General features: G+C 51.1%; 2 protein-coding genes and 1 long non-coding RNA gene across 4 annotated transcripts; 2 read left to right on the top strand and 1 right to left on the bottom strand.

Annotated features, from left to right (window-relative positions):
• Positions 1–946: 946 nt before the first annotated feature.
• LOC309646955 lies at positions 947–13,027 on the bottom strand. Its single transcript, XR_014255689.1, has 2 exons — positions 10,288–13,027; positions 947–1,321 (listed from the first exon to the last, which is right to left on the bottom strand). It is a non-coding gene; the product is annotated as an uncharacterized lncRNA (long non-coding RNA).
• Positions 1,339–7,057, top strand: LOC309646897 (cytochrome P450 4A12A-like). 2 transcript variants are annotated; one of them, XM_082433710.1, is made up of 3 exons: positions 1,339–2,460; positions 3,561–3,637; positions 6,040–7,057. In XM_082433710.1, the coding sequence occupies exons 1-3, from the start codon at positions 2,440–2,442 to the stop codon at positions 6,206–6,208; spliced, it is 267 nt and encodes an 88-aa protein (XP_082289836.1). In that variant the 5' UTR covers positions 1,339–2,439; the 3' UTR covers positions 6,209–7,057. The 2 variants fall into 2 exon arrangements, with proteins under 2 accessions (XP_082289836.1, XP_082289835.1); XM_082433709.1 differs by having other exon boundaries at positions 1,339–3,417.
• Positions 9,882–21,727, top strand: LOC309646742 (taurochenodeoxycholic 6 alpha-hydroxylase-like). Its single transcript, XM_082433319.1, is given in 13 exon segments — positions 9,882–10,134; positions 13,035–13,176; positions 13,816–13,860; positions 14,337–14,464; positions 15,427–15,551; positions 15,924–16,078; positions 16,544–16,650; positions 16,733–16,923; positions 17,009–17,142; positions 18,035–18,099; positions 18,243–18,319; positions 20,712–20,874; positions 20,876–21,727. Coding segments are annotated over 13 exon segments (1,785 nt in total). The 5' UTR covers positions 9,882–9,939; the 3' UTR covers positions 21,134–21,727.
• Positions 21,728–24,864: the final 3,137 nt, after the last annotated feature.

Genomic DNA, 24,864 nt, shown 5'->3' with positions numbered 1-24,864 from the left:
AGCTTGTCAACACGGTGCCCCGCAATTAGAACATTGATTTGAAACCTGATAATAGAGGCACCCAGGGAGCCTTGGGAACCCTAGGGAAGGACACCTTGGAGTCAGCAGGTTTGGCTTTAGATGCAGGTCACCTGGGCACGTCCTTTAATATGAGTTGCCTCATTCTTCAGTGAGATGGATCAAGTAATAATCCCTCCCTTATACAGGTTTGTCTTGAGCATTACAGAAGTCTATGAAAATGTTTTATACACCATGGAGTTAATCCCTGAACATTTATCAAGCATGAACTATGTGTAAACTTATAATGGCAATTCTGAGTGAGAAACAAACAAGGAGACAGAATCCAATCTTAGGCCAAGTTCTGGAGAGATATCAAGAATCTGGATCAGAGCCCAGCTCATCAGTGCTAATCTTTGATCTCTGCGGATAGTTTCTGAACCATCTCCCCATGCCTGTCCAAACATTCACCCCCACCCCAAGCACTTGACCTTAAAACAAGGGTTTTTTATTTTGTTACTCTCGTTATAGTTCCAAAGGAACAGAAACATCAACAACCGCTGAAGAGGATAGAGAAATTCCCATGTGTCCGTCCTCACTGACTAGGGGGGAGCAAGGTTAGCCCTGTGATCACTGACCCTGACTACATGAAGGTGGTCCTGGGGAGATCAGGTAGAGCAAAACCCACATCCCAGCTGGAGCAAATCTTCCCTCTTGGGTACATGCCTGTGGGTCTGTGAAATTCCAGAAGAGACTGGCAGTTCAGCCTTCAATACCTGACCCTCTACCAGCAATCCTTACAGCCCACAAGCCAGCCTAAGAGAGTCAGGGATGGGACCCAAGTGGGAGGTGGCTTGAGACGGACTGCCAGCTGACAAGCATCAGGAAGGGAAGGCAGCCGATAGTATTATTATTATTAAAAGTATTAATGATAGTAGCAACAACACTCTTTTTAAAATAAATCATTTATTTTTGGCTGTGTTGGGTCTTCATTTCTGCATGCGGGCTTTCTCTAGTTGAGGTGAGCAGGGGCTACTCTTTGATGCGGTGCGTGGGCTTCTCATTGCAGTGGCTTCCCTTGTTGCGGAGCACAGGCTCTAGGAGCGTGGGCTTCAGTAGTTGTGGCATGTAGGCTCAGAAGTTGTGGCTCGCGAGATCTAGACCGCAGGCTCAGTAGTTGTGGCACACGGGCTTAGTTGCTCCACAGCATGTGGGATCTTCCCGGTCCAGAGCTCGAACCCGTGTCCCCTGCATTGGCAGGCGGATTCTTAACCACTGTGCCACCAGGGAAGTCCCAACAACGCTTTAAAGTGTTTTTTCAGGTCTAAAGAATAAGAGGTAACAAGAACTCTTATTAACATGAACTCTTCTTATTAAAGTGTCAGATGTGGACAAAGGATTAACCTCCAAAATTTATAAGCAGCTCATGCAGCTCAATATCAAGAAAACAAACAACCCAATCCAAAAATGGGCAGAAGACATAAATAGACATTTCTCCAAAGAAGATATACAGATTGCCAACAAACACATGGCAAAGAATGCTCAACATCACTAATCATTAGAGAAATGCAAATCAAAACTACAATGCGATATCATCTCACACTGGTCAGAATGGCCATCGTCAAAAAATCTACAAGCAATAAATGCTGGAGAGGGTGTGGAGAAAAGGGAACCCTCATACACTGTTGGTGGGAATGTGAATTGATACAGCCACTATGGAGAACAGTATGGAGGTTCCTTAAAAATCTAAAAATAAAACTACCATACGACCCAGCAATCCCACTACTGGGCATATACCCTGAGAAAACCATAATTTAAAAAGAGTCATGTACCACCATGTTCATTGCAGCTCTATTTACAATAGCCAGGACATGGAAGCAACCTAAGTGTCCATCGACAGATGAATGGATAAAGAAGATGTGGCACATATATGCAATGGAATATTACTCAGCCATAAAAAAGAAACGAAATTGAGTTATTTGGAGTGAGGTGGATGGACCTAGAATCTGTCATACAGAGTGAAGTAAGTCAGAAAGAGAAAAACAAATACCGTATGTTAACACATATATATGGAATCTAAAAAAAAAAATGGTCATGAAGAACCTAGGGGCAAGATGGGAATAAAGACGCAGACGTACTAGAGAATGGACTTGAGGATATGGGGAGGGAGAAGGGTAAGCTGGGACGAAGTGAGCGAGTGGCATGGACATGGACATATACACACTACCAAATGTAAAATAGATAGCTAGTGGAGACATCTTGCCCCTTCAGCGAGTGGAGAACTCCTGGTTGTCCGGCCCTGCCCGCCCTCTGATGGGTTTCTTTTCAGAGACCAACTGGACCAGATGCCCAACACCACCATGTGCATCAAGTAGGCACTGCAACTCTATCCACCAGTGCCAGTCATCGGTAGAGATCTGAGCAAACTCATCACCTTCCTTGATGGACGCTCCTTACCTGCAGGTATGAGCTTCACCACACCCACTAACCTAAGCAACACCACATGGAAGATAAAAAATACACATGTGCTTTCCAGCTCCGGGATGCTCTGTCGGTTGTTTCCGCTTCAAGATAATTAATATTTATTCTGCAGTTTGGACGTTTTGTAAAATGCCTGACACCGAACTTGAACCAACGAAAGCTCAATAAGCAAATGCTAGCTCCTGAATGTGGTATTGTAATGGAGCCCTAAAATTCTAATACCTTGAGACGTGAAGGCTTAAGAGAAAAGCAGAAATAAGCAAGGGGAGATGTGGTTCTTTCCATATGGGGTCTAAGGAAATGAGGGAGCTCAGGGAGTCCATTGTCATGGGTCAGATGGTCCAGTCTCTGGGGAGCCCTCAGGTGATGGCAGAGAGCAGCTGATGCTCAGGTCTGAGAACCCTGCCATGGTTGGAAGCTACCCAATGGCTCACTGCCAAGTGGGTCTGAATCCTAGCCCTGCCACCTCCTAACTGTGGGATCACAGACACGTCCCTTAACCTCTTAAAGGCTCAGGTGCCTCATCTGCACATGGGGATATGAGTGCCTTCCTTGAGGGCTGCTGTGAGGATTAGATGAGTTAATGCATATTCCCCAAGGGCTCATGATGGCACCTGATAAATGTGAGTTTTCATGTGAGGTGATCCTAATAGTAAGCCTCCAATTCTTTTCCTTCTCAGTCCTGGGCCATGGTTACCTACTCCTAACCTGTGCTCATGTACTTTGTCACCTCCAGCCCACCTGTCTTGCAAGAGCACCATTTCATTCAGAGTGATGGAGGGTAGATCTCATGGTGGCTCCCAGGCCTTTTGTGCACATTGCCCCTGCTGCCATGGGTACCATCAGTCTTCCTTCTCTCCTCCCTGCCCCACAGGAATCCCACTCTCCCTCTCCTTTTATGGGCTTCACCACAACCCGAAGGTGTGTCCGAAACCAGAGGTATGATGACCATGGGAGGAGGGGATGGGATGCTCTCTCCAGACCAGCGCCTCCCCTGCTCTCCCTCGGGGATTCTTGTCCCCTGGTGGATTGGCGCAAGGAATTCGACCCCACCTGCCCTGGCCCCGGTGCTCTCTCTGCAGGTGTTTGACCCATCCTGGTTTGCACCAGGTTCTGCTCGACACAGCCATGCTTTCCTGCCCTTCTCAGGAGGATCCAGGTGAGGCCTTCTGTACCTGGGGCATCTGAGTGTCACTGGGTGCTACCTGATGTGTGTGATTGTCTACATTCATATGTGGTGTATGCAGTTATGTCCCTGTATGTTGGCATGTTAAGAAGGAGGCGTGTGTCCCCATATACATGAAGGCCTTCAGGGCACACCACGGAGACTTTGACCTCCTGACTTCCTCAACGACCAGCCACATTGCCATGGCCATGGCCGCTCCAAAGTATTCCAGGGTTTTCCTTGCTTTAGGAGTATGACTTTTCAGCGTTAGAATTTTCCATGAAAGGTAAACTTCAGATGTTTGGTTTCTGCAATTTTCAGTCATCTTTAAAGATGGTTTTCCCTCTTCACACATTCCTAGTCCAGCCCACTGCCTTTTCTACTTAATTCAGCAACCAGCATCTAACTGTACCAGTCGTGTTTAAATGGGTTTGGATTTCCAGCTGCCTTCCTTGTCCTGATGGTTCAAGCCATGTATGTGATCATTTACAGTTGCCCTGTGAAGAAAGTTACACAGCCTTGTGTGTGTTCTCTATTTCCGTAGTCGACCCCAACAAAGTCGTGACTGTGTATTAATATAAACAAGACACCTTTTCTAGTTACCATAAGTCTTTATATATAACGGAGGTTATATACCATAGTCTGAGAGTCCAGAGTTTCTCATTGGCGAAAAGGAATATAATGAAGGACAACCAAGTGCTTTTGATAATAAAAAACTCATTGTTTTGTATCTGACACATGCATTTGAGAAGTTCCTGGCATGTAAAATATAAAGCACACCTGAAATAGATGCTAAGCTGGATGATACACTCCACAATGACTGCTATGAAAATTTTCAAAGGCTACATACAGATCCTTCCCTGAAAGAGTAACTTCCATAACTTTGGGACTACTTAGTAATACAAGATTTTTCTGAGTCTATACTTCCGTGAAGTTTTCAGTTGGTGAATCAACCTTCACAGAACAGGCTTCACGCAAACATTCTTCCAGAATTTGCTCTAGGATTAGTTTTCTGCCATGGACCTGTTCTTCCTGGCAGATACAGGCTGCACATCATGTGTCTGCCACTAGAGGATGGGGGGTACCTGGCAACTCAATTCCTAGGTCAGAATTAATATTTAATTTTACTCCAGTCCCTTTTTTTCAATTCAATTAACTTTGTTCAAATAGAAAGCTATTTATTAATCTTACCTCTGTGTGCCAAGTCCTGTATTACAAGATGGGAACACAGAGATGAAAGGAATTTTCCTTGTTCCAAGAGTTCACAGTCAAGAAACAACTACCACTATTTAGGACAGACATGCGACGTTTCCATAGTGTAGTGGTCAGTACGTTTGCCTTACAAGACAGACATCATGCATTCATCCACTCTTTCACTCATTCATTCATTCACTGAGCAGATTGTGGAATGTTCCATGTTTCTGGCACTGTCCTGGTCACGGGACGGTGATGTGTCCTTGAGTTAACACTAAAGCTGCTTGGGGATGTGGGAGAACGAGGTGCAGGCGGCAGAGGCACGAGGCCAGGCGGTCACTAGACTGAGTCTTGAGCAGGTGGCCGGCAGAGGCGGGGGGAGGGGACCTCAACAGGAGCTGAGTGAGGAAGAGGAGCCGGGCAGGTGTGAGGTGAGTGAGGAGCAGCCCAGAGAGGGCTGTGACGCCAGCTGCGGCCCTGCGACGTGTCCTCCCTGTGATGGAGGGCACAGCAGGCCCTGAGCTGCCAGGGCTTCAGTAGAGAGAGGGGAGGCAAGGAGCTGAAAAGGCCAGTGAGGAGCCCACGGGATGGGAGGAGGGGCCTTGCTGGGGTAGAATGGGAAGGCTCCAGGGCCGGGTTGACTGAGGGGCTGAGGGGAGACAGGAGGCCGGAGCATTAACTGGGAGGCAAGTGGTCCAGCAGGTTGAGGGTCGCTAACCCGTGGTCCCTCCAGGAAGCCTCCCTGTTGCCATCCTGACTTCCTTACACAACTCTGTCCTGTCCTGTCTGGGGACTGGGGCCCATGCTTGTCTGCCATGGGTGCTGAGGGCCCGAGAGTTGCCCACACCCCCCTACAGTGCCCTGGCCTGGCCTGAAACCAGAAACTGCCTGTGGACGAGTGAACAAAGTACTAATTCACATTTACTGATTCACGTGACTTGACCCTGCGGCTTAGAGCGCCGACCCTCCCCAACAGGACTTGCTACTGCTGAGAGCAGAAGTAGGAGTTAGGAGCTAGTCCTGGAGAGAGGTGGGCTTTGTAAAGGTCAGGGGGAGAGGGTGGACCGAGGCTTGGGCGGCACGTTCAGTGTGACCCGTAAGGAAGGAATCGGGGCTGCGCCATGTGGAGGAGAGCCCTGAATGCCCTGTGCCCGGCAGGGGTTAGAAGCCTCTGCTCACTTCCTTCTCCCTCCCTGACCCAGGAACTGCATCGGGAAGCAGTTTGCCATGAATGAGATGAAGGTGGCCGTGGCCCTGACCTTGCTTCGCTTTGAGCTGACAACGGATCCCTCCAGGGTCCCTGTTCCCATTCCAAGAGTTGTGCTGAAGCCCAAGAATGGGATCCACTTGCAGCTCAGGAAGCTCCTGTAATCCTTGTTGGGGACAAGGACGAGCTCTGAGGGCCCCTGCCTACCATCCTTTCTTGCTCTCACTCTCTCCTGTCCTTGCCTCTGTGCCCACTTCCTGCTTCTATCTGCCCACCTGCCGGCTTACCTCATCTCCTGCCTCCTGCCCATCAGACGTTCTGCCCTCCTCCTCTCACCTTTCTCCAGGCTCCCTATCTGCTTATCTCTCCATCTGTCTCTGACCCACCTGTGTCTCTGATTGTCCACCTAAACCCTGATCGCCTGCCCTCCTCCAGTCTGTCTACTCTCTCCCTGTCTTTCTCCCCTTCTGCCTGCCTGTCTGTCCCTGAATTCACTTCCTTTTGCTGATAAAACAATTGACCACAGGCTTAGGGACTTCGAACAACACAGAGTTATTCTCTGACAGCTCTGGAGTCAGAAGCCGGAAGTGGGTTTCCCTGGACACAGCCAAGGTGTTGGCAGGTCCCCTGTGCAGGGATGTAGGAGAGGACCCCTCTCTCTGCCTTTTCCCACGTCTAGAGCTGCAATCCTTGCATTCCTTGGCTCCTGGGCCCTCCTGCATATTCAAATCCAGCAGCTTCTTCAAATGCTCCCCTGCTTCGGTCTTCACATCGCCTTCTCTTTCATAAGGCCCTTTGTGATTACACGGGCCCACTCAGATAAAACAGGCTTGTTCTGAGTTCCGGGGATTAGGACACGGACACCCTGGGCAGCCGTTACTGTAGCTGCTAAGTCCTGTGTGACTACCATCGCCTTGGGCCCCCGATCACTCCCGTGTCTTATGGGTCTGCCCATTTGTCACTCACCTGGCTTCCCCTCTTTCCCACTCCCCGGATAAATTCACAACGTCATATGGAGTGTGTGTGTCTTCCCTTGAAAGGAGCTGGATGGAATGGAAGAGAGAGAGAAGGGGAGGGAAGGCAGAGGAGATGAGGAGGGGACATGACCCCTGGTCTGTGGGCCCAGGACCCCAGCAGGACAGGCGTGTCCCAGCGCCCCTGCAGCCTCACACTCTGGGATCCCTCACGCCCCAGAACCCGCCTGTCACCTGAGGCTCCCATCACAGCTGAGTCAGGAGAAAGGGCTCGTCTCCAAAGGCTCAGAGGGAAGAAGCTCACCCCGGGCACCTGTCGGGGAAGGAGCCTCCCTGCTGTTGTGTGGTAGCTTCGTCGCTACATCCCTAGAGGGGCCCAGCCAGAGCCCATCCTGCCCTGAGCAAAAAAGCCTCACAGACTTGGCCCAGCACAAGGGCCTCGGGAACCCAATCCTTCACCCCAAATGAGATTGGAGAAGAGCCCAGCCTGGCCATGTCACCAGCCCCCGGCAGCCCTTCCTCACACTCAGGGCCTGCAGGCTCCTCAGAGGCCCGAGCGGGCGGCCGTGCAGGAGGGTCTGGGAGGACCAGCTGGGCACGAGGCTTGGCTGCTGGGAGAGGATGTCAGACCCGAAGCAGAGGACCAGCCCGTGCACCTCCGCCACAGGACAGCCCCTTGCAGTCCCCGGCATGTCTGCCCAGCCCCTGAGCAAGGACGGGCTTCTTCAACCCTGGCACTCCTGGAGACCTCGGGGAGACTGGTCCTCCTGACCCTGGGCCCTGACCAGCGCCAGGCCCCTTGCACTCTTCCACCAGCCTCTCTGCACCAGCCCTGCTCTCTTGCTGCTTCTGCACTCAGGTCCTCCTCCTGTCCCACCCCTGGCCTTCCTAACCCAGGGCCCCGGATGCCAGAGGAGACCCCCCCTGCAGCCCTGTGCCATGCTGTGATGCCGCCATGTGCCTCCTGAAGGGGACATATCTCCCAGCCACTGCCTGTAGCTGGAACCTTCGGCCCAGTCCCCTTCCCGTTCCTAGGTCACAGGGCTAGTTCACTCTGCTCCAAGAAGGGGCCAGGTGGATATATATACACTCCCAAATGTAAAATAGATAGCTAGTGGGAAGCAGCCACATAGCACAGGGAGATCAGCTTGGTGCTTTGTGACCACCTAGAGGGGTGGGATAGGGAGGGTGGGAGGGAGACGCGAGAGGGAGGAGATATGGGGATATATGTATATGTATAGCTGATTCACTTTGTTATACAGCAGAAACTAACACGCCATTGTAAAACAATTATACCCCAATAAAGATGTTAAAAAACAAATTTGGGAGTAGGAGGACACTCTGTGCTTGACCGGGGGCGGGGCAGGAGAGTTAGCTGGGAGCATCCTGGACAGAAAGCTTGGCAGGTCCCCTGGCGTCACGTGGTGCAGAAGGGCTTGGGCTGGTCACTCTCAGAGCATGGGCTGATGGGCACTCACTCTCTTTACTGTTCCTTGTGCTGAACCGAGTTGCTGAACCAACAAAGGAAAGTCTATTCGCTCAGAGTCCCGGGGGCAGCAGAGGCAGAGACCTGAGAGGATCCTGAGAGGGGGTGAAAGGTTGGGCTGCGAGGACGTGTGTGTAGGTGGTTAGTCACCCCGACCTTTAGTTTGGACAGGAGCCCAGAATGTGGCCCCATAGGTTATGTGTGAAGCACCTGTCATGAGGTCAGGCAAAGGAAGAGGCTATTGGGACAGAAGTTAAACTTTGTGGGGGCGCAGGTCAGGAGGAAACTCAAGGCTCCTGAGAGAGCTTGCTTCCAAGTAATTCTTCATGGAAATCTTTGGTGTTTTACTTTCTGAATTATGGGCACTGGATTTCATCTTGGGGAAGAGAATCATGAAACAGGGATGTAAGAGACAGAAAACGAAGGTTTCCCCATCCCTTGCTCTTTCACATATGACCTCCATGACTTTTTCAGTGCCCATCCCTCTAGAAGCACTCTCTACCTGGTGAACTCCTATTCACCCTTCAAAGCCCCATTCTTTTTTTTTAGTTTTCTCCTTTCCTGATCGGTCTGGACACTGTTCATTCCTCCAGCACAAGCCTACAATTTTTCTTAACTAATATAGTTTTATACCTTTACCTATAGCCTGTGAGCTCAAGAAATATTTGCTGAGTGAATGAATGACTGAATGAGCATTCCTAGGATGTAAATAGGAAATGAATTATTATCCCACCTTTCAAAGGAGAAGCTGAGGCTCAGAGAGGACAAGTCTCCAGCTTCATATGCAGTGAAACTGCCCTAGGGCTGGACCTCCTGAATCCAAGGCCAGTGCTCTGTCCACTGGCACAGTCACCCAGGACACACTGCATAGTGGATAGGTACAAGCCTTGGGGAACATTTCAGAGGCAGCTGAGGCAGGCAGCTTTGAAGTCCAACAGAGAAGGATTTCAGTTTCAACTGGAACAAGCAGAGGCTGTTTTCCTCTGGCCACATCACTTTTCTTCTCTGAAGTCAGTTTTCCCCTCTGAAATGGGATGATAATAAAACCAACCAAATCTACTGAATGTTGGTAAACCAGACTGTGACTGTCTTGAAGTCAGCAAGGTTCATGTCTGCTTTGCTTGCGGCTGTGTCCCAGCACCTAGTAGACTGCCCGACATGTTGTAGGTGCTCATTTAAATATTTGGTAGGTAATATGGAGAAGGAAAGTGGGGTTGCGCTTGGTCATTGTCACTGTCAGCTGAGAAAGCTTTTCTCCCACTGTTTCCAGAAGTGCATTCTCCACAGTTAATCAACTCTGGAGGCCCAGGTCTAACCTCTGCCCTCACCCTCACCCTCCCCCAGGTGGGCGGGGCAAGCCTCCCTGACCAGGCTGGGTGCTCAGGGGAGGTCAGCCACCTTCAGGGACAGTCAGCAATCCAGAAGCCGCTGCACCATGAGTGTCTCTGTGCTGAGCCCCACCAGAGCCCTGGGCGGTGTCTCTGGGCTCCTGCAGGTGGCCTCCCTGCTCGGCCTGGTTCTGCTTCTACTCAAGGCAGCACAGCTCTACCTGCGCAGACAGTGGCTGCTCAAAGCCCTCCAGCAGTTCCCGTCTCCTCCTTCCCACTGGCTCTATGGGCACATGCAGGAGGTAGGATGGAGTGGGACGGGGGAGTGGGAGGGCAGGAGGAGTGGGAGGGCAGGGAGGGCCGGGGCTCTCAGACCATAGTCCTGGTCAGCAAGCCCATGGGACAAAGCCTTGTTGTGGGATGAGCACGTGGCCCCACAAAAGGACCCAGCTTACCTCTCAGGTCTTGGCTCCTCATCCCAGTCCGGGGAGATCCCTCCCTCCCAGGACCCTGTGCTGGTGTCCTCAGGTCTGTCAGACGCTCCTCCTTAGGTAGATCTGCAGGCTGTCCTAGCAGCCCTGCACTTTGAGGACAGTGGCTGTTCCTTCCTGAGTCTGCCCCGTCTCCAGGCTGAGCAGCTTCAGCTGTTCTCATAGAACAGGCTTCTAGATGCTTCCCTGCCCCATCCCTCAATCCCGTCCTCTCTGCCTGGCCCTGAGCTTGCCTGGGAGCACAGACATCAGTCTGATGGATGCAGCCCTGTGGGCTCCCTTCCGTGGAGATGACAGACAGGAATCTAGGAAGGTGTCAGGTGACAGGAAAAGAGACCCACTTGCTGGGTGGGGGATTACGTCAGCTGTAGGGACAAAGTGACTCGGTTTGTTAAGACTGAGGAATTTTCCAGTCTCCTGATTTCAGTGCTTAAACCCTGACAAGTTGCTGGCACACATGAGCGAGGTTCCCAGGATGGTGCCAGGTAAGGAGAACTGGCGTTTGAGTTGCACCATCCACAGGGTGACGTCGCCCGCCTGGTGTCCTCCCTCACTGGACTATGAGCTCTTGGGACCGAGCGTGAAACCCCCTCACCGCCAGCGCCCTGCACAGAGCCTGCGCGGAGGGATGTCAGCCCAATGTGTGGAGGGACAGGAAGGAGGGACAGAGCAGCTCACAGGCTGGGGAGGGGCAGCACCGGCCCACCCAGACCTAGCAGCGCTAGCCTGGGCGGCGGGGGGCTCAGAGCAAAGTCAGGGACCACGTGGAGAGGGGCTCATCAAGGGTTTGTGGACTGAACAAATGTTGGGAGAAAATCAGGGGTTGCAGAGAGCTGAGGCCTCCCTTTCTCTGCAGCGTGATTAGAGTAGAGTGGAGCCAAAGACGGGAACCGGAAACAGCCCGAGCCCCACGTGGGCTGGCCCAGTACCTCTCCCCCCTCTCCTTCCTAACCTCCTGCACCCCAGGTTACTCAGCGTCCTCCCCGCCTGCCTGGGCATTCTGGCCTCTGGGACTCTGCTCCCATGTGCCCTCTACCTGGAATGATCTTGGCCCTCATATGTCTGTCTACCAAGGCCCAACCCCAAGCCACCTCCTCCAAGATGTCTTTCTGGGTCTCCCAGGAGCAGAGGGGACAGCCCTTTTTCCCTTGGCTGTCCTTCTCATAAGGCAGTGCTAACCGGATTCAGCTAGTTTTGTCTGCAGTGTCATAGTCGTGAGCTCCTTATGGGAGAGCTCGTCTCTGGTTCATCTTTGTAACCCGAGAGCGTCTTGGTAAATGGTGACTCGATGACTGAGCACGTGCATGACGAAGAGCTTTCTAACGTCCAGGTCTGAGTTAGGGCCCCTGCCCCAAGGCTTCCCCAGAGGCTTGGTCTTCCCTCCATCACACATTCATGAACCCCTATGGCTGTCATGTCCTCAATCTCACTGTCTCTTCCTGGAGGCTCCAAACAGACAAGCATCTACAGCCGCATCCTAATTCAGTGCCTTAAACCAGTGCCGGGCACATAGTAAATGCTCAGTAAATACGTGCTCAGTGAAGGAACCCATCCTCCAGTAGGCAAGTTACCTCAGAGCTGGTGAGTCCTGATGGTAGAAGGATGCAGGCAGAGATTAGATACCAAAGTGGCGGAGGGATGCTTTGAGTTACACAGAAGCCATTGAATTAAAGACAAGGTGACTGCATGGAACATGCCTAGGACCAAATGTTGACGAGGAATCCAGAGGTGATAAAACAAAGCTGATTCTCCAAGGTTAAGGAGAGGCAGTTGCTCTGTGGCAAAGAGGAGGGGCCCACCAGGTAGAGGAAAGAACCTGGGCAGAGGCCTAGAAGTGTGAGCAGGTGGGGCCCGTGCAAGGACCACTGGCAGCAGCATCTTTGGAGGCAGAGCAATGGGTCCTGTGGACTCGCCAGCCCGGCAACAGGCAAGAATAGAGAGGGTAAAGCCAGAAAGCAAGGGCCTTTGTGGTCCACGCTGAGGCGTTTCAAGAGATTCCTCTAGGCGGTGGGAAGTGCATAAAAGTTTCTGGTTATCGGTAAGTGAAAGTAAGATTTAAAAATCCACGTATAAGAACCTTAGTTCAATACTGTTTTCATATGTATACATCCAGAATCTATCCTATCACTGTGTATACACTCAATATGTAAAATAATATATACACATACAATTTAGTACTAGTTTTTTTCACTTAGCCATATACATCCTAACACTCTTTCATATTAGCAAACATTTACATGTATGCTGGGAAAATATTGATGATAAATAGCAGTCAGTAAGCAAAAGGAAATTAATATATAAATTTATTTTTTTAAGTATAATCTATTTTATTCTCTAAATAAACAAAATTATATGAAAAAACTGCTTACCAAGTGATATGAATTAGCATAAATTGCTCATGTAAATGTTGCAAGAATAACTTCCAAAAGTTTTGTACACCAGGGAGTCAATCCCTGATGGAAGTTTCTGTAGGCAGTTTGTAGTGGTGGCCCATAAATCTACCCGACAAGGGGACAGAATCTGGTCTTAGGACAAAGCTGGACAGCCAGCAAGGTCTGGATCAGAGCACAGGTCATAAGAAATAGTTCCAAACTCCTAGTTCTGCTGATCGATCAAGAACGATCTCCCTGTACCCATCCTGCCCTTCACCCCCACTCCAGCACTGGAACACAGACAAGGGTTTTATTGATTTCTCTTTCCCTTGGTGACAGTTCCAAGAGGAGACCGAGCTGCGACCCCTACTGAAAAGGGTAGAGAAATACCCAAGTGCCTGTGCACGCTGGCTGTGGGGGACGAAAGCCCTAGTGTTGGTCTATGACCCTGACTACATGAAGGTGGTCCTGGGGAGATCAGGTGAGAGGGAAACCCACATCCCAGCAGGAGAAAATCTTCCCTCTTGGGTACATGCCCCTGGATCTGTGAAATTCCAGAAGAAACTGGCACTTCAGCCATCAACACCTGACTCTCTACCAGCCACCCTTGCAGCCCACAAGCCAGACTAAGGCCAACATTATTCACTTATAGTGAATGCTTAAACACCTGGGTGGGGCTGACTTCTCTTTTCTGTCTTACTTTCTTTCTTGTTTTAACCCAATTGAGATGATCCCAGGTCTGGAAGACAATTCCCTGTCCACACTGATTTAGGTTTGGCACCTCTCACTGTTGCCTGTCCTGGGTCATGAAATGGCCAAACCACCACAAACTGTAGGAAAACCACAGGCTTCTGTCTTACTCTGTGGCACTGAGCAGAGCCCATCTTTCTTGCCGATTCACCATCTTAGTCCTGTGGGTGTTCTGCTGCTGGGACACTGAGTCTGCCTTCCTGGGCCCACAGTGACCATCAGGACAGAGAGAGTCAGGGATGGGAAGCGAGAGGGAGGTGGCTTGAGACAGACTGCCAGCTGGCAAGCATCAGGAATGGAAGGTACCACAGCTGCTCTGGGGGCTGCCTGTCTTGTTCGGTGCCCTCCACTTTCCTTCCTTACCTTTCAGACCCAAAGTCTCATGATTCCTACAGATTGCTGATCCCCTGGATTGGTAAGTACATTTAAATACAACTGCAGTCCACCCACCAGTTAGGTTTACCAAGAGCTACCTCTTTGGTTAATGGAGAACAACAGGTGCCAGGCATACTGTCCCCACCCTCATCTCTCAGCCAAGCCTCATTTCTCTCCTTCCAGTAAAACTCTCACCCTTTGTAATGGTGCTGACAGCCCTCCTGAAGCTCAGCCTCATCTTCATCACTTCTCAGTCCTCTGCGATATTCTCAGCCTGACTATTCATTCTTCTATCACCTACACTCCTACTCTTTTTCAGCCTCTGTCTCACAGCTGTCATAATCACATCCTATGGACCAGCCATTTTGGAAATTCACATTCCCGAACTGTACTGGCCTTTCCTACCTTTGCCCATGATGTGCCTCCTCCTGACACCCTTGGTTCCTCCCAAGTTGTCCCTAGTCGTCCCTCTGATCCAGTCTCTCTGACCCACACACACACCCATCTGTGGCCCAGGGAATGGTTTGCTTTTGTTGGAGCGGCAGACGTGGTTCCAGCACCGGCGGATGCTGACCCCAGCCTTCCACTATGACATCCTGAAGCCCTACGTGGGTCTCATGGCCGACTCTGTCCGAGTGATGCTGGTGAGTCCATCCCTTGTCACCTGGACCCACTCACATCCAGCACAGCTGACAAAGTCCACTTTCAGACCCTTGTGTCCCTCAGACGTCCATCAGACACAACCTCCAGAATGATGCATTCAGAACGTACTCTGAGACAGAGCTCACCAAAACTGTATGGGACAGAGGGGTACCCAGGCAGTAGCTTGGATCCACAATTTGCTCCGAGGCAAGGGAAAGCAGGGCCATACTGTATTCAGGGTCCACTCTCCTCTCATCTCCACATCTTCAACACAGAGGATTAGAGCAAGGGTCATTCCCTTGGACAGCGGTGCAAGCCGCCCCCGGATGCCCTGGGCAATGGCAGTTTCAGTGGCAGAGTGGACATCCCAGGGTGTCACTCAACTAGTCTCTGGCCTGGGGCCCAGGGCCTCTGCATGGAATTGAGCCACTCATGGGAGGAAATGAGGCCAAGTCTACACTCACAGAGCCAGGTCTTGACAAACCTCACCTCTGATCCAGACTGAGCACCAGCTGGTCTCAGTTAACAATGGATGAATGAAAGGAATCGCCCCTTCATAGGAGCCCAAATAGAGTCCCTTAACCTTTTCCTTGCCTTGAAATATTTGCTTACTAGTGTTGGCCTGTCCAGCTCCAATCTCAGGACACAGAAGATTTCCCCTTTGTCTCTTGAGAAACAATGTTTTCTGGTCCGCCACAAGGTGATTATCATCATAAATTGTTCCTAGAATTCAGAATGAATTCAGAATATTATGAGAGAGTATAATTAATTATATAATAAAAGATTCCGAGAAAATAGACATCACATTACACACATGTGTTACAGCTTCAAACTGCTAAAACACATCTGCTTAGAAAGTGAGGAAATCTCATCCGAAGATTTAGAGAGACGGAGAGAGCCTGGCCTTGTCAGCACAGGCCTTCTGGGGGAGCAGAGCAGGGTCAATGTCCCCCACCCACCACAGGACAAGTGGGAGGAGCTCGTCAGCCTGGACTCACATCTGGAGGTCCTTGGACACGTCTCCTTGATGACCCTGGAAACCATCATGAAGTGTGCCTTCAGCCACCAGGGAAGCATCCAGACAGACAGGTCAGTGACAACCTTTCAATGGCAGGATCCTTGTTCTCACCAGCTGGGGAGGACTTACCTGAGAGGCAGTTAGGGCAGTGCGGATGCTTATCAGCACAGAAAGCAACATTCTGCACAGAGCCATGGACCAGAGCCAAATTCCACCCAGACCAACCTTGACTCAGTCACAGGCCCTGATTCCTGCACAGGGAGAAGCCTGGCTGCTCAGGCCACTTGGAAAGGACTGAGGGTCTCTCGGGCTGCAAGGTAGAAATGACAAAGCCTCTGTGCTGCCTGTCCCCACTGACTGAGGAATCCCCACCCGGAGCCCCACTCCGTCCCCAGGTCAGAGGCTTCCTCCACTCCGGTCTCCTCTGCATCCTCTCCCTTCAGGAACATCCAGTCCTACATCCAGGCCATCAGGGACCTCGGCAATCTGACTTTTTCCCGAATAAGAAATGCTTTCCACCAGAACGACTTCATCTACAGGCTGACCCCTGAAGGCCGCTGGAGCCACCGGGCCTGCCAGCTGGCCCATCAACACACAGGTTCTGCTCCTCCTTCTGGGCGGCTCCCCCACCCCCTTCATCATGCACATGTGAAAAGGCCTGGCCTTGACCCCTCAGACAGAGCCCAGACTCCTGCTTCCTCTTCAGGGGCTGGCACACACCCACGGTGGGTACTTCCCTGGTGCAGGGATTGGGAACCGAGACGTCAGGGTGTCAGGTGAGGTGCAGGGAGATACAGGTGTCACCACGTTGGTGACGGTGGAATGAGACCCCCTCCCAGCAGCATTCAGGCAGAGCCTCCATGGGCTGTGTTATTGAGGGGATTCTGACCTGGATCAGACGATGCTGGAGCTCTCTGCCCTGACATGTGCGCCCATTCCCACCCTCGTCCTCGTCCACCTGGTACCCAGAATGGGCCTGAGGGGAAGATGGGGCTATGGTGGGCGCTGCATCTGAACTCCCAGGAGCCCTCAGCTCTGCCTGGGAACCACTGTTCTGGGACAGATGCAGTGATCAAGCTGAGGAAAGCTCACCTGCAGAAGGAGGGAGAGCTGGAGAAGGTGAGGAGCAAGAGGCACTTGGATTTCCTGGACATCCTCCTCTTTGCCAGAGTGAGTGTGGGCAGGAGAGGCCTGAGGCTTTGCCCAGAAGCACAGAGGAAGGGCAAACCCTGCACTCTCCCTGCCTCCGCAGATGGAGAATGGGAGCAGCTTGTCTGACGTGGATCTCCGTGCCGAAGTGGATACGTTCATGTTCGAGGGTCACGACACCACAGCCAGTGGCATCTCCTGGATCCTCTATGCTCTGGCCTCCCACCCTGAGCATCAGCAGAGGTGCCGGGAAGAGATCCAGAGCCTCCTGGGGGATGGCGCCTCCATCACCTGGTGAGTGCCCAACAGGTGGGAGAACCTTGTCCCTCTGCGAGTGGAGGACTCCTGGTTGCCCGCCCTTAGATGGGCTTCCTTTCAGGGACCACCTGGACAAGATGCCCTACACCACCATGTGCATCAAGGAGGCACTGCGACTCTATCCACCAGTGCCAGTCATTAGCAGAGATCTGAGCAAGCCCATCACCTTCCCTGATGGACGCTCCTTACCTGCAGGTAAGAACTTCACCCCACCCACAAACCTAAGCAACACCACATGGAAGATCAAAAATACACATGTGCTTTCCAGCTCCGGGATGCTCTGTCGGTTGTTTTCGCCTCAAGATAATTAATATTTACTCTGCAGTTCGGACGTTTTGTAAAATGCCTGACAAAGAACTTGAACCAACGAAAGCTCAATAAGCAAATGCTAGCCCTTGAATGTGGTCTTGTAATGGAGCCCTAAAATTCTAATTCCTTGAGATGTGAAGGCTTAAGAGAAAAGCAGAAAGAAGTAGGGGGAGATGTGATTCTTTCATATGGGGTCTAAGTAAATGAGGGAGCTCAGAGAATCCACTGTCATGGGTCAGATGGTCCAGTCTCTGGGGAGCCCTCAGGTGGATGGCAGAGAGCAGCTGATGCTCAGGTCTGAGAGCCCTGCCATGGTTGGAAGCTACCCAATGGCTCACTGCCCAGTAGGTCTGAATCTCAGCCCTGCCACCTCCTCTCTGTGGGATCACAGGCACGTCCCTTAACCTCTTGAAGGCTCAGGTGCCTCATCTGCACATGGGGATAGGAGTGCCTTCCTTGAGGGCTGCTGCGAGGATTAGATGAGTTAATGCACATTTTCCAAGGGCTCATGATGACATCTGATAAATGTGAGTTTTCATGTGAGGTGATCCTAATAGTAAGCCTCCGATTCTTTTCCTTCTCAGTCCTGGGCCATGGTTACCTACTCCTAATCTGTGCTCATGTGCTTTGTCACCTCCAGCCCACCTGTCTTGCAATAGCATCATTTCATTCAGAGTGATGGAGGGTAGATCTCATGGTGGCTCCCAGACCTTTTGTGCACATTGCCCCTGCTGCCACGGGTACCATCAGTCTTCCTTCTCTCCTCCCTGCCCCACAGGAATCCCGCTCTCCCTCTCCTTTTATGGGCTTCACCACAACCCGAAGGTGTGGCCGAACCCAGAGGTATGATGGCCATGGGAGGAGGGGATGGGATGCTCTCTCCAGACCAGCGCCTCCCCTGCTCTCCCTCGGGGATTTTTGTCCCCTGGTGGATTGGCGCAAGGAGTTTGACCCCACCTGCCCTGGCCCTGGTGCTCTCTCTGCAGGTGTTTGACCCATCCCGGTTTGCACCAGGTTCTGATCGACACAGCCATGCTTTCCTGCCCTTCTCAGGAGGATCCAGGTGAGGCCTTCTGTGCCTGGGGCAGCCGGGTGTCACTGGGTGCTACCTGATGTGTGTGACTGTCTACATTCATGGGTGGTGTATGCAGTTATGCCCCTGTATGTTGGCATGTTGAGAAGGAGGCATGTATTCCCATGTACAAGAAGGCCTTCAGGGCACGCCACGGTGACCTTGACCTCCTGACTTCCACAACGAGCAGCCACATTTCCATGGCCGTGGCCGCTCCAAAGTATTCCAGGGTTTTCCTCATTTTAGGTGTATGACTTTTCAGCATTAGAATTTTCCATGAAACTTAAACTTCAGATGTTTGCTTTTCCCAATTATCAGTCATCTTAGAAGCTGGTTTTCTCTCTTGGCACATTTCTAGTCCAGCCCACTGTCTTTTTTACTTAATTCACCGATCCACCTCTCACTGTGTCAGCAGTCGTGTTTGCATGGGTTTGGATTTCCAGCTGCCTTCCTTGTCCTGAGGCTTCAAGCTATGTATATGATCAGTTACAGTTGCCATTTGAAGAAAGTTACACAGCCTTGTGTGTCTTCTCTATTTCTGTAGTTGAACCCAACAAAGTTGTGACTGCGTATTAACACCTTTTCTAGTTGCCAAATGTCTTTATATATAGCGGGGCTTATATACCACAGTTCCAGAGTCCAGAGTCTAACATTGGAGAAAAGGATTAAAATGGAGGGCTATCAAGTGCTTTTGATTAAAAAAACTCACTAGTTTGTATTTGACACATGCATTTGAAAAGTTCCTGGCATGTAAAATATAAAGCACACTTGAAATAGCTGTTAAGCTGGATGATACACTCCAAAATGACTGCTGTGAAAATCTTCAACGGCTACATATCCCCCCTGAAATAGTAACTTCCATAACTTTGGAACTACTTAGTAATCCAAGTTTTTTCTGAGTCTATAATTCTGTGAAATTTTCAGTTGGTGAATCAACCTTCACAGAACAGGCTTGACGCAACACATTCCCAGAATTTGCTCTAGCATTTCGTCTGTGCCAGGGTCCTGTTCTTCCTTGTAGACATTGGCTGCAGGTCATGCGGCTGCCACTAGAGGACAGGGGGTACCTGGCAACTCAATCCTAGGTCAGAATTAATATTTAATTTTACTCCAGTCCCTTTTTTTCAATTCAATTAACTTTGTTCAAATAGAAAGCTATTTATTAAGCCTGCCTCTGTGTGCCAAGTCCTGTATTACAGGATGGGAACACAGAGATGAAAGGAATTTCCCTTGCTCCAAGAGTTCACAGTCAAGGAACAACTACCGCTATTCAAGACAGACATGTGACGTTTCCATAGTTTAGTGGTCAGTACGTTTGCCTTACAAGACAGACATCATGCATTCATCCACTCTTTCACTCATTCATTCATTCACTGAGCAGATTGTGGAATGTTCCATGTTTCTGGCACTGTCCTGGTCACGGGACGGTGATGTGTCCTTGAGTTAACACTAAAGCTGCTTGGGGATGTGGGAGAAAGAGGTGCAGGAGGCAGAGGCACGAGGCCAGGCGGTCACTAGACTGAGTCTTGAGCAGGTGGCCAGCAGAGGCGGGGGGAGGGGACCTCAACAGGAGCTGAGTGAAGAAGAGGAGCCGGACAGGTGTGAGGTGAGTGAGGAGCAGCCCAGAGAGGGCTGTGACGCCAGCTGCGGCCCTGCGACGTGTCCTCCCTGTGATGGAGGGCACAGCAGGCCCCGAGCTGCCCTGGCTTCAGTAGAGAGAGGAGAGGCAAGGAGGCTGAAAAGGCCAGTGAGGAGCCCACGGGATGGGAGGAGGGGCCTTGCTGGAGTGGAATGGGAAGGCTCCAGGGCCGGGTTGACTGAGGGGCTGAGGGGAGACAGGAGGCCGGAGCATTAACTGGGAGGCAAGTGGTCCAGCAGGTTGAAGATCGCTAACCCGTGGTCCCTCCAAGAAGCCTCCCTGTTGCCATCCTGACTTCCTTACACAACTCTGTCCTGTCCTATCTGGGGACTGGGGCCCATGCTTGTCTGCCATGGGTGCTGAGGGCCCGAGAGTTGCCCACGCCCCCCTGCAGTGCCCTGGCGTGGCCTGAAACCAGAAACTGCCTGTGGACGAGTGAACAAAGTACTAATTCACATTTACTGATTCACATGACTTAACCCTGCGGCTTAGAGCGCCGACCCTCCTCAACAGGACTTGCTCCTGCTGAGAGCACAACAGAAGTAGGAGTTAGGAGCTAGTCCTGGAGAGAGGTGGGCTTTGCAAAGGTCAAGGGGAGAGCGTGGACCGAGGCTTGGGCGGCATGTTCAGTGTGACCTGTAAGGAAGGGATCGGGGCTGGACCACGTGGAGGAGAGCCCTGAATGCCCTATGCCCGGCAGGGGTTAGAAGCCTCTGCTCACTTCCTTCTCCCTCCCTGACCCAGGAACTGCATCGGGAAGCAGTTTGCCATGAATGAGATGAAGGTGGCCGTGGCCCTGACCTTGCTTCGCTTTGAGCTGGCACCAGATCCCTCCAGGGTCCCTGTTCCCATTCCAAGAGTTGTGCTGAAGTCCAAGAACGGGATCCACTTGCAGCTCAGGAAGCTCCTGTAATCCTTGTTGGGGACAAGGACGAGCTCTGAGGGCCCCTGCCTGCCATCCTGTCTCGCTGTCACTCTCTCCTGTCCTTGCCTCTGTGCCCACTTCCTGCTTCTATCTGCCCAACTGCCGGCCTACCTCATCTCCTGCCTCCTGCCCATCAGACGTTCTGCCCTCCTCCTCTCACCTTTCTCCAGGCTCCCTATCTGCTTATCTCTCCATCTGTCTCTGGCCCACCTGTGTCTCTGACTGTCCACCTAAACCCTGATCGCCTGCCCTCCTCCAGTCTGTCTACTCTCTCCCTGTCTTTCTCTCCTTCTGCCTGCCTGTCTGTCCCTGAATTCACTTCCTTTTGCTGCTAAAATAATTGGCCACAGCCTTTTGGACTTCGAACAACACAGAGTTATTCTCTGACAGCTCTGGAGTCAGAAGCCGGAAGTGGGTTTCCCTGGACACAGCCAAGGTGTTGGCAGGACCCCTGTGCAGGGATGTAGGAGAGGACCCCTCTCTCTGCCTTTTCCCACGTCTAGAGCTGCAATCCTTGCATTCCTTGGCTCCTGGGCCCTCCTGCATATTCAAATCCAGCAGCTTCTTCAAATGCTCCCCTGCTTCTGTCTTCACATCGCCTTCTCTTTCATAAGGCCCTTTGTGATTACACAGGCCCACTCAGTTAAAACAGGCTTGCTCTGAGTTCCGGGGATTAGGACACGGACACCCTGGGCAGCCGTTACTGTAGCTGCTAAGTCCTGTGTGCCTACCATCACCTTGGGCCCCCGATCACTCCCGTGTGTTACAGGTCTACCCGTTTGTCACTCACCTGGCTTCCCCTCTTTCCCACTCCCTGAATAAATTCACAATGTCACATGGAGTGTGTGTGTCTTCCCTTGAAAGGAGCTGGATGGAATGGAAGAGAGAGAGAAGGGGAGGGAAGGCAGAGGAGACGAGGAGGAGACATGACCCCTGGTCTGTGGGCCCAGGACCCCAGCAGGACAAGCATGTCCCAGCGCCCCTGCAGCCTCACACTCTGGGGTCCCTCATGCCCCAGAACCCGCCTGTCACCTGAGGCTCCCATCACAGCTGAGTCAGGAGAAAGGGCTCGTCTCCAAAGGCTCAGAGGGAAGAAGCTCACCCCGGGCACCTGTCGGGGAAGGAGCCTCCCAGCTATTTTGTCGTAGCTTCCTCAACTACATCTTTAGAGGGTCCCAGCAGAGACAGGCTGGGCCTGGGACCCTTTGCTGCAGCACTGCAGTGCTTGCCCCTGGTCACACCTCTCTTCGAGCAACAAAATACAAAGAAAGGGTATGGGGCTAAAAATAACTATGTCCATGCGCAGTTGGGGCAAATTCTGAACAAAACATACAAAGAGACCAAAAAACCCAACTGTCACTTTTTTTTTCTTTTTTCATCTTTATTGGAGTATAATCGCTTTACAGTGTTGTGTTAGTTTCTGTTGCACAAGAAAGTGAATCAGCCATATGCATACACATGTCCCCATATCCCCTCCCTCTTGAGCCTCCCTCCCATCCTCCCTATCCCACCCCTCTAGGTCATCGCAAAGCACCGAGCCGATCTTCCTGTGCTATGCTGCTGCTTCCCACCAGCCAAGTATTTTACATTTGTAGTGTATATATGTTGATGCTACTCTCACTTCGCCCCAGCTTACCCCTCCCACCCCATGTCCTCAAGTCCATTCTCTATGCCTACCTCTTTATTCCTGCCCTGCAACTATGTTCAACAGTACTATTTTTTTTTTTTAGGTTTCATATATATATGCGTTAGCATACGGTATTTATTTTTCTCTTTCTGACTTATTTCACTCTGTATGACAGACTCTAGGTCCATCCACCTCACTACAAATAACTCAATTTCATTCCCTTTTATGGCTGAGTAATATTCCATTGTATATATGTGCCACATCTTCTTTATCCATTCATCTGTCGATGGGCATTTAGGTTGCTTCCATGACCTGGCTATTGTAAATTGTGCTGCAATGAACATTGGGGTGCATGTGTCTTTTTGAATTATGGTTTCCTCAGGGTATATGCCCAGTAGTGGGATAGCTGGGTCATATGGTAGTTCTATTTTTAGTTTTTTAAGGAACCTCCATACTGTTTTCCATAGTGGCTGTATCAATTTACATTCCCACCAACAGTGCAGGAGGGTTCCCTTTTCACCACACCCTTTCCAACATTTATTTTTTCTAGATTTTTTGATAATGGCCATTCTGACCAGTGTGAGGTGATACCTCATTGTAGTTTTGATTTGCATTTCTCTAATAATTAGTGATGTTGAGCATCTTTTCATGTGTCTCTTGGCCATGTGTATGTCTTCCTTCGTGAAATGTCTGTTTAGGTCTTCAGCCCATTTTTTAACTGGATAGTTTGTTTTTTTGGTATTGAGCTCCATGGGCTGTTTGTATATTTTGGAGATTAATCCTTTGTCGTTTCATTTGCAAATATTTTCTCCCATTCTGAGGGTTGTCTTTTTGTCTTGTTTATGGTTTCCTTTGCTGTGCAAAAGTTTTTAAGTTTAATTAAGTCCCATTTGTTTATTTTTGGTTTTATTTCCATTACTCTAAGAGGTGGGTCAAAAAAGATCTTGTTGTGATTTATGTCAAAGAGTGTTTTTCCTATGTTTTCCTCTAAGAGTTTGATAGTGTCTGGTCTTACATTTAAGTCTTTAATCCATTTGGAGTTTATTTTTGTGTAGGGTGTTAGGGAGTGTGCTAATTTCATTCTTTTACATGTAGCTGTCCAGTCCTCCCAGCACCACTTATTGCCCACCCCTTAGGTGGTGTCGTGTGCAGGGGGCATGGGCAGCACCCTGCTTTTGCTTCTGACCCCCAACTGCCACTTTTGAAGAGCCTAGAGCAAAAGCAGGGGGTCAGGAGCAAAAACAGGGTGTCGGGAGCAAAAGCAGGGTGCTGCGCATGCCCCCTGCACACGACACCACCTAAGGGGTGGGAAAAACACCTAAGCCACCCTCTGGCCTGACCCCGGGACACACCCCTACCCTCACCCCATATAAGGAAAAAGCTCCCCCCGCCCCCTGCCCAGGGAGCGAGCAAGCAAGGGAACCTGTTGTTTGTTCTCGCCCCCCCACTGCAGCAGGGGCCCCAATAAAGCCTTGCCTGCATTTCTTATCTGGCCTCTGATCAATTTCTATTGATTGAGGAGGCCAAGAGCCCTGGTCGGTTACATATTTTGTGGCGCCCAACGTTGGGCCCTTGTGCCTGTCGGGGAGGAGGATCTGGGCACCTCTGGGACCACCGAACGCAGCTTCACAGTGGGTGACAAGCGGCCACCTGAACCTCTTGTTTCAGTGTCACCACGTTTGGTAAGTCTGCCTTCCTGGCCCCTGGGGGCTTCAGTACCCTCATTCAGGCAACACTTTCCCCCTTCCCTTCGTCCTTTTTCCCTCACCATTTTCCCTTTCCCCTTAGTCCCTTTCCCTCTCCTGAAATCTCTCTACTTCTCTTTCTGTCCTCTCCTCTCTCTGTTCTCTCCTCCTTCTGTCCTGTCCTTCCGAGAGAGTGGATGTCAGGCAGCTACAGCATCACTCCTCTCAGCTTGTGAGACCTGCTCCCTCTGGCCGGCAACGGCTCACCTTGACGGGTGACAGGCAGAGGTGGGAGAGGCTCGCCTCACGCCATGCAGACCGTGGTCCAGAGGGCTCTCCCTGACCAGAGATTTATGAGATTGATAGATGTTCAAACCTCATATCGTGGAATGGCTGGAAGCCCTATCATCCCAATATTCTCACCTTTATTTTCCTGCCGCCAAGAAAAGTCCCACTGGGAACGGGCTGAAGGGGCAGATTTCTATATACTGGTGTACGTGTGGGTGAGAGTCCCACAGACAACATACAACTGGCTGGTTTCCGGGCTTAATCACCCCCGTGGGCTCCCTCCTTCACTGGCCCTTTCTGGAAGAGCACTGTTTGGTGCCTGAATAGACACCGCGGGGCAGGTTGAAAGGGCAATCTCTCTCTTTCTGTCTC

This window comes from Balaenoptera physalus (genome assembly GCF_965194825.1).
Source record: "Balaenoptera physalus genome assembly, chromosome: 1".
NCBI classification, from domain to species: Eukaryota; Metazoa; Chordata; class Mammalia; order Artiodactyla; family Balaenopteridae; genus Balaenoptera; species Balaenoptera physalus.
Note: the sequence above shows the minus strand (reverse complement) of the source record. Positions and strands in the feature narration are given on the sequence as shown.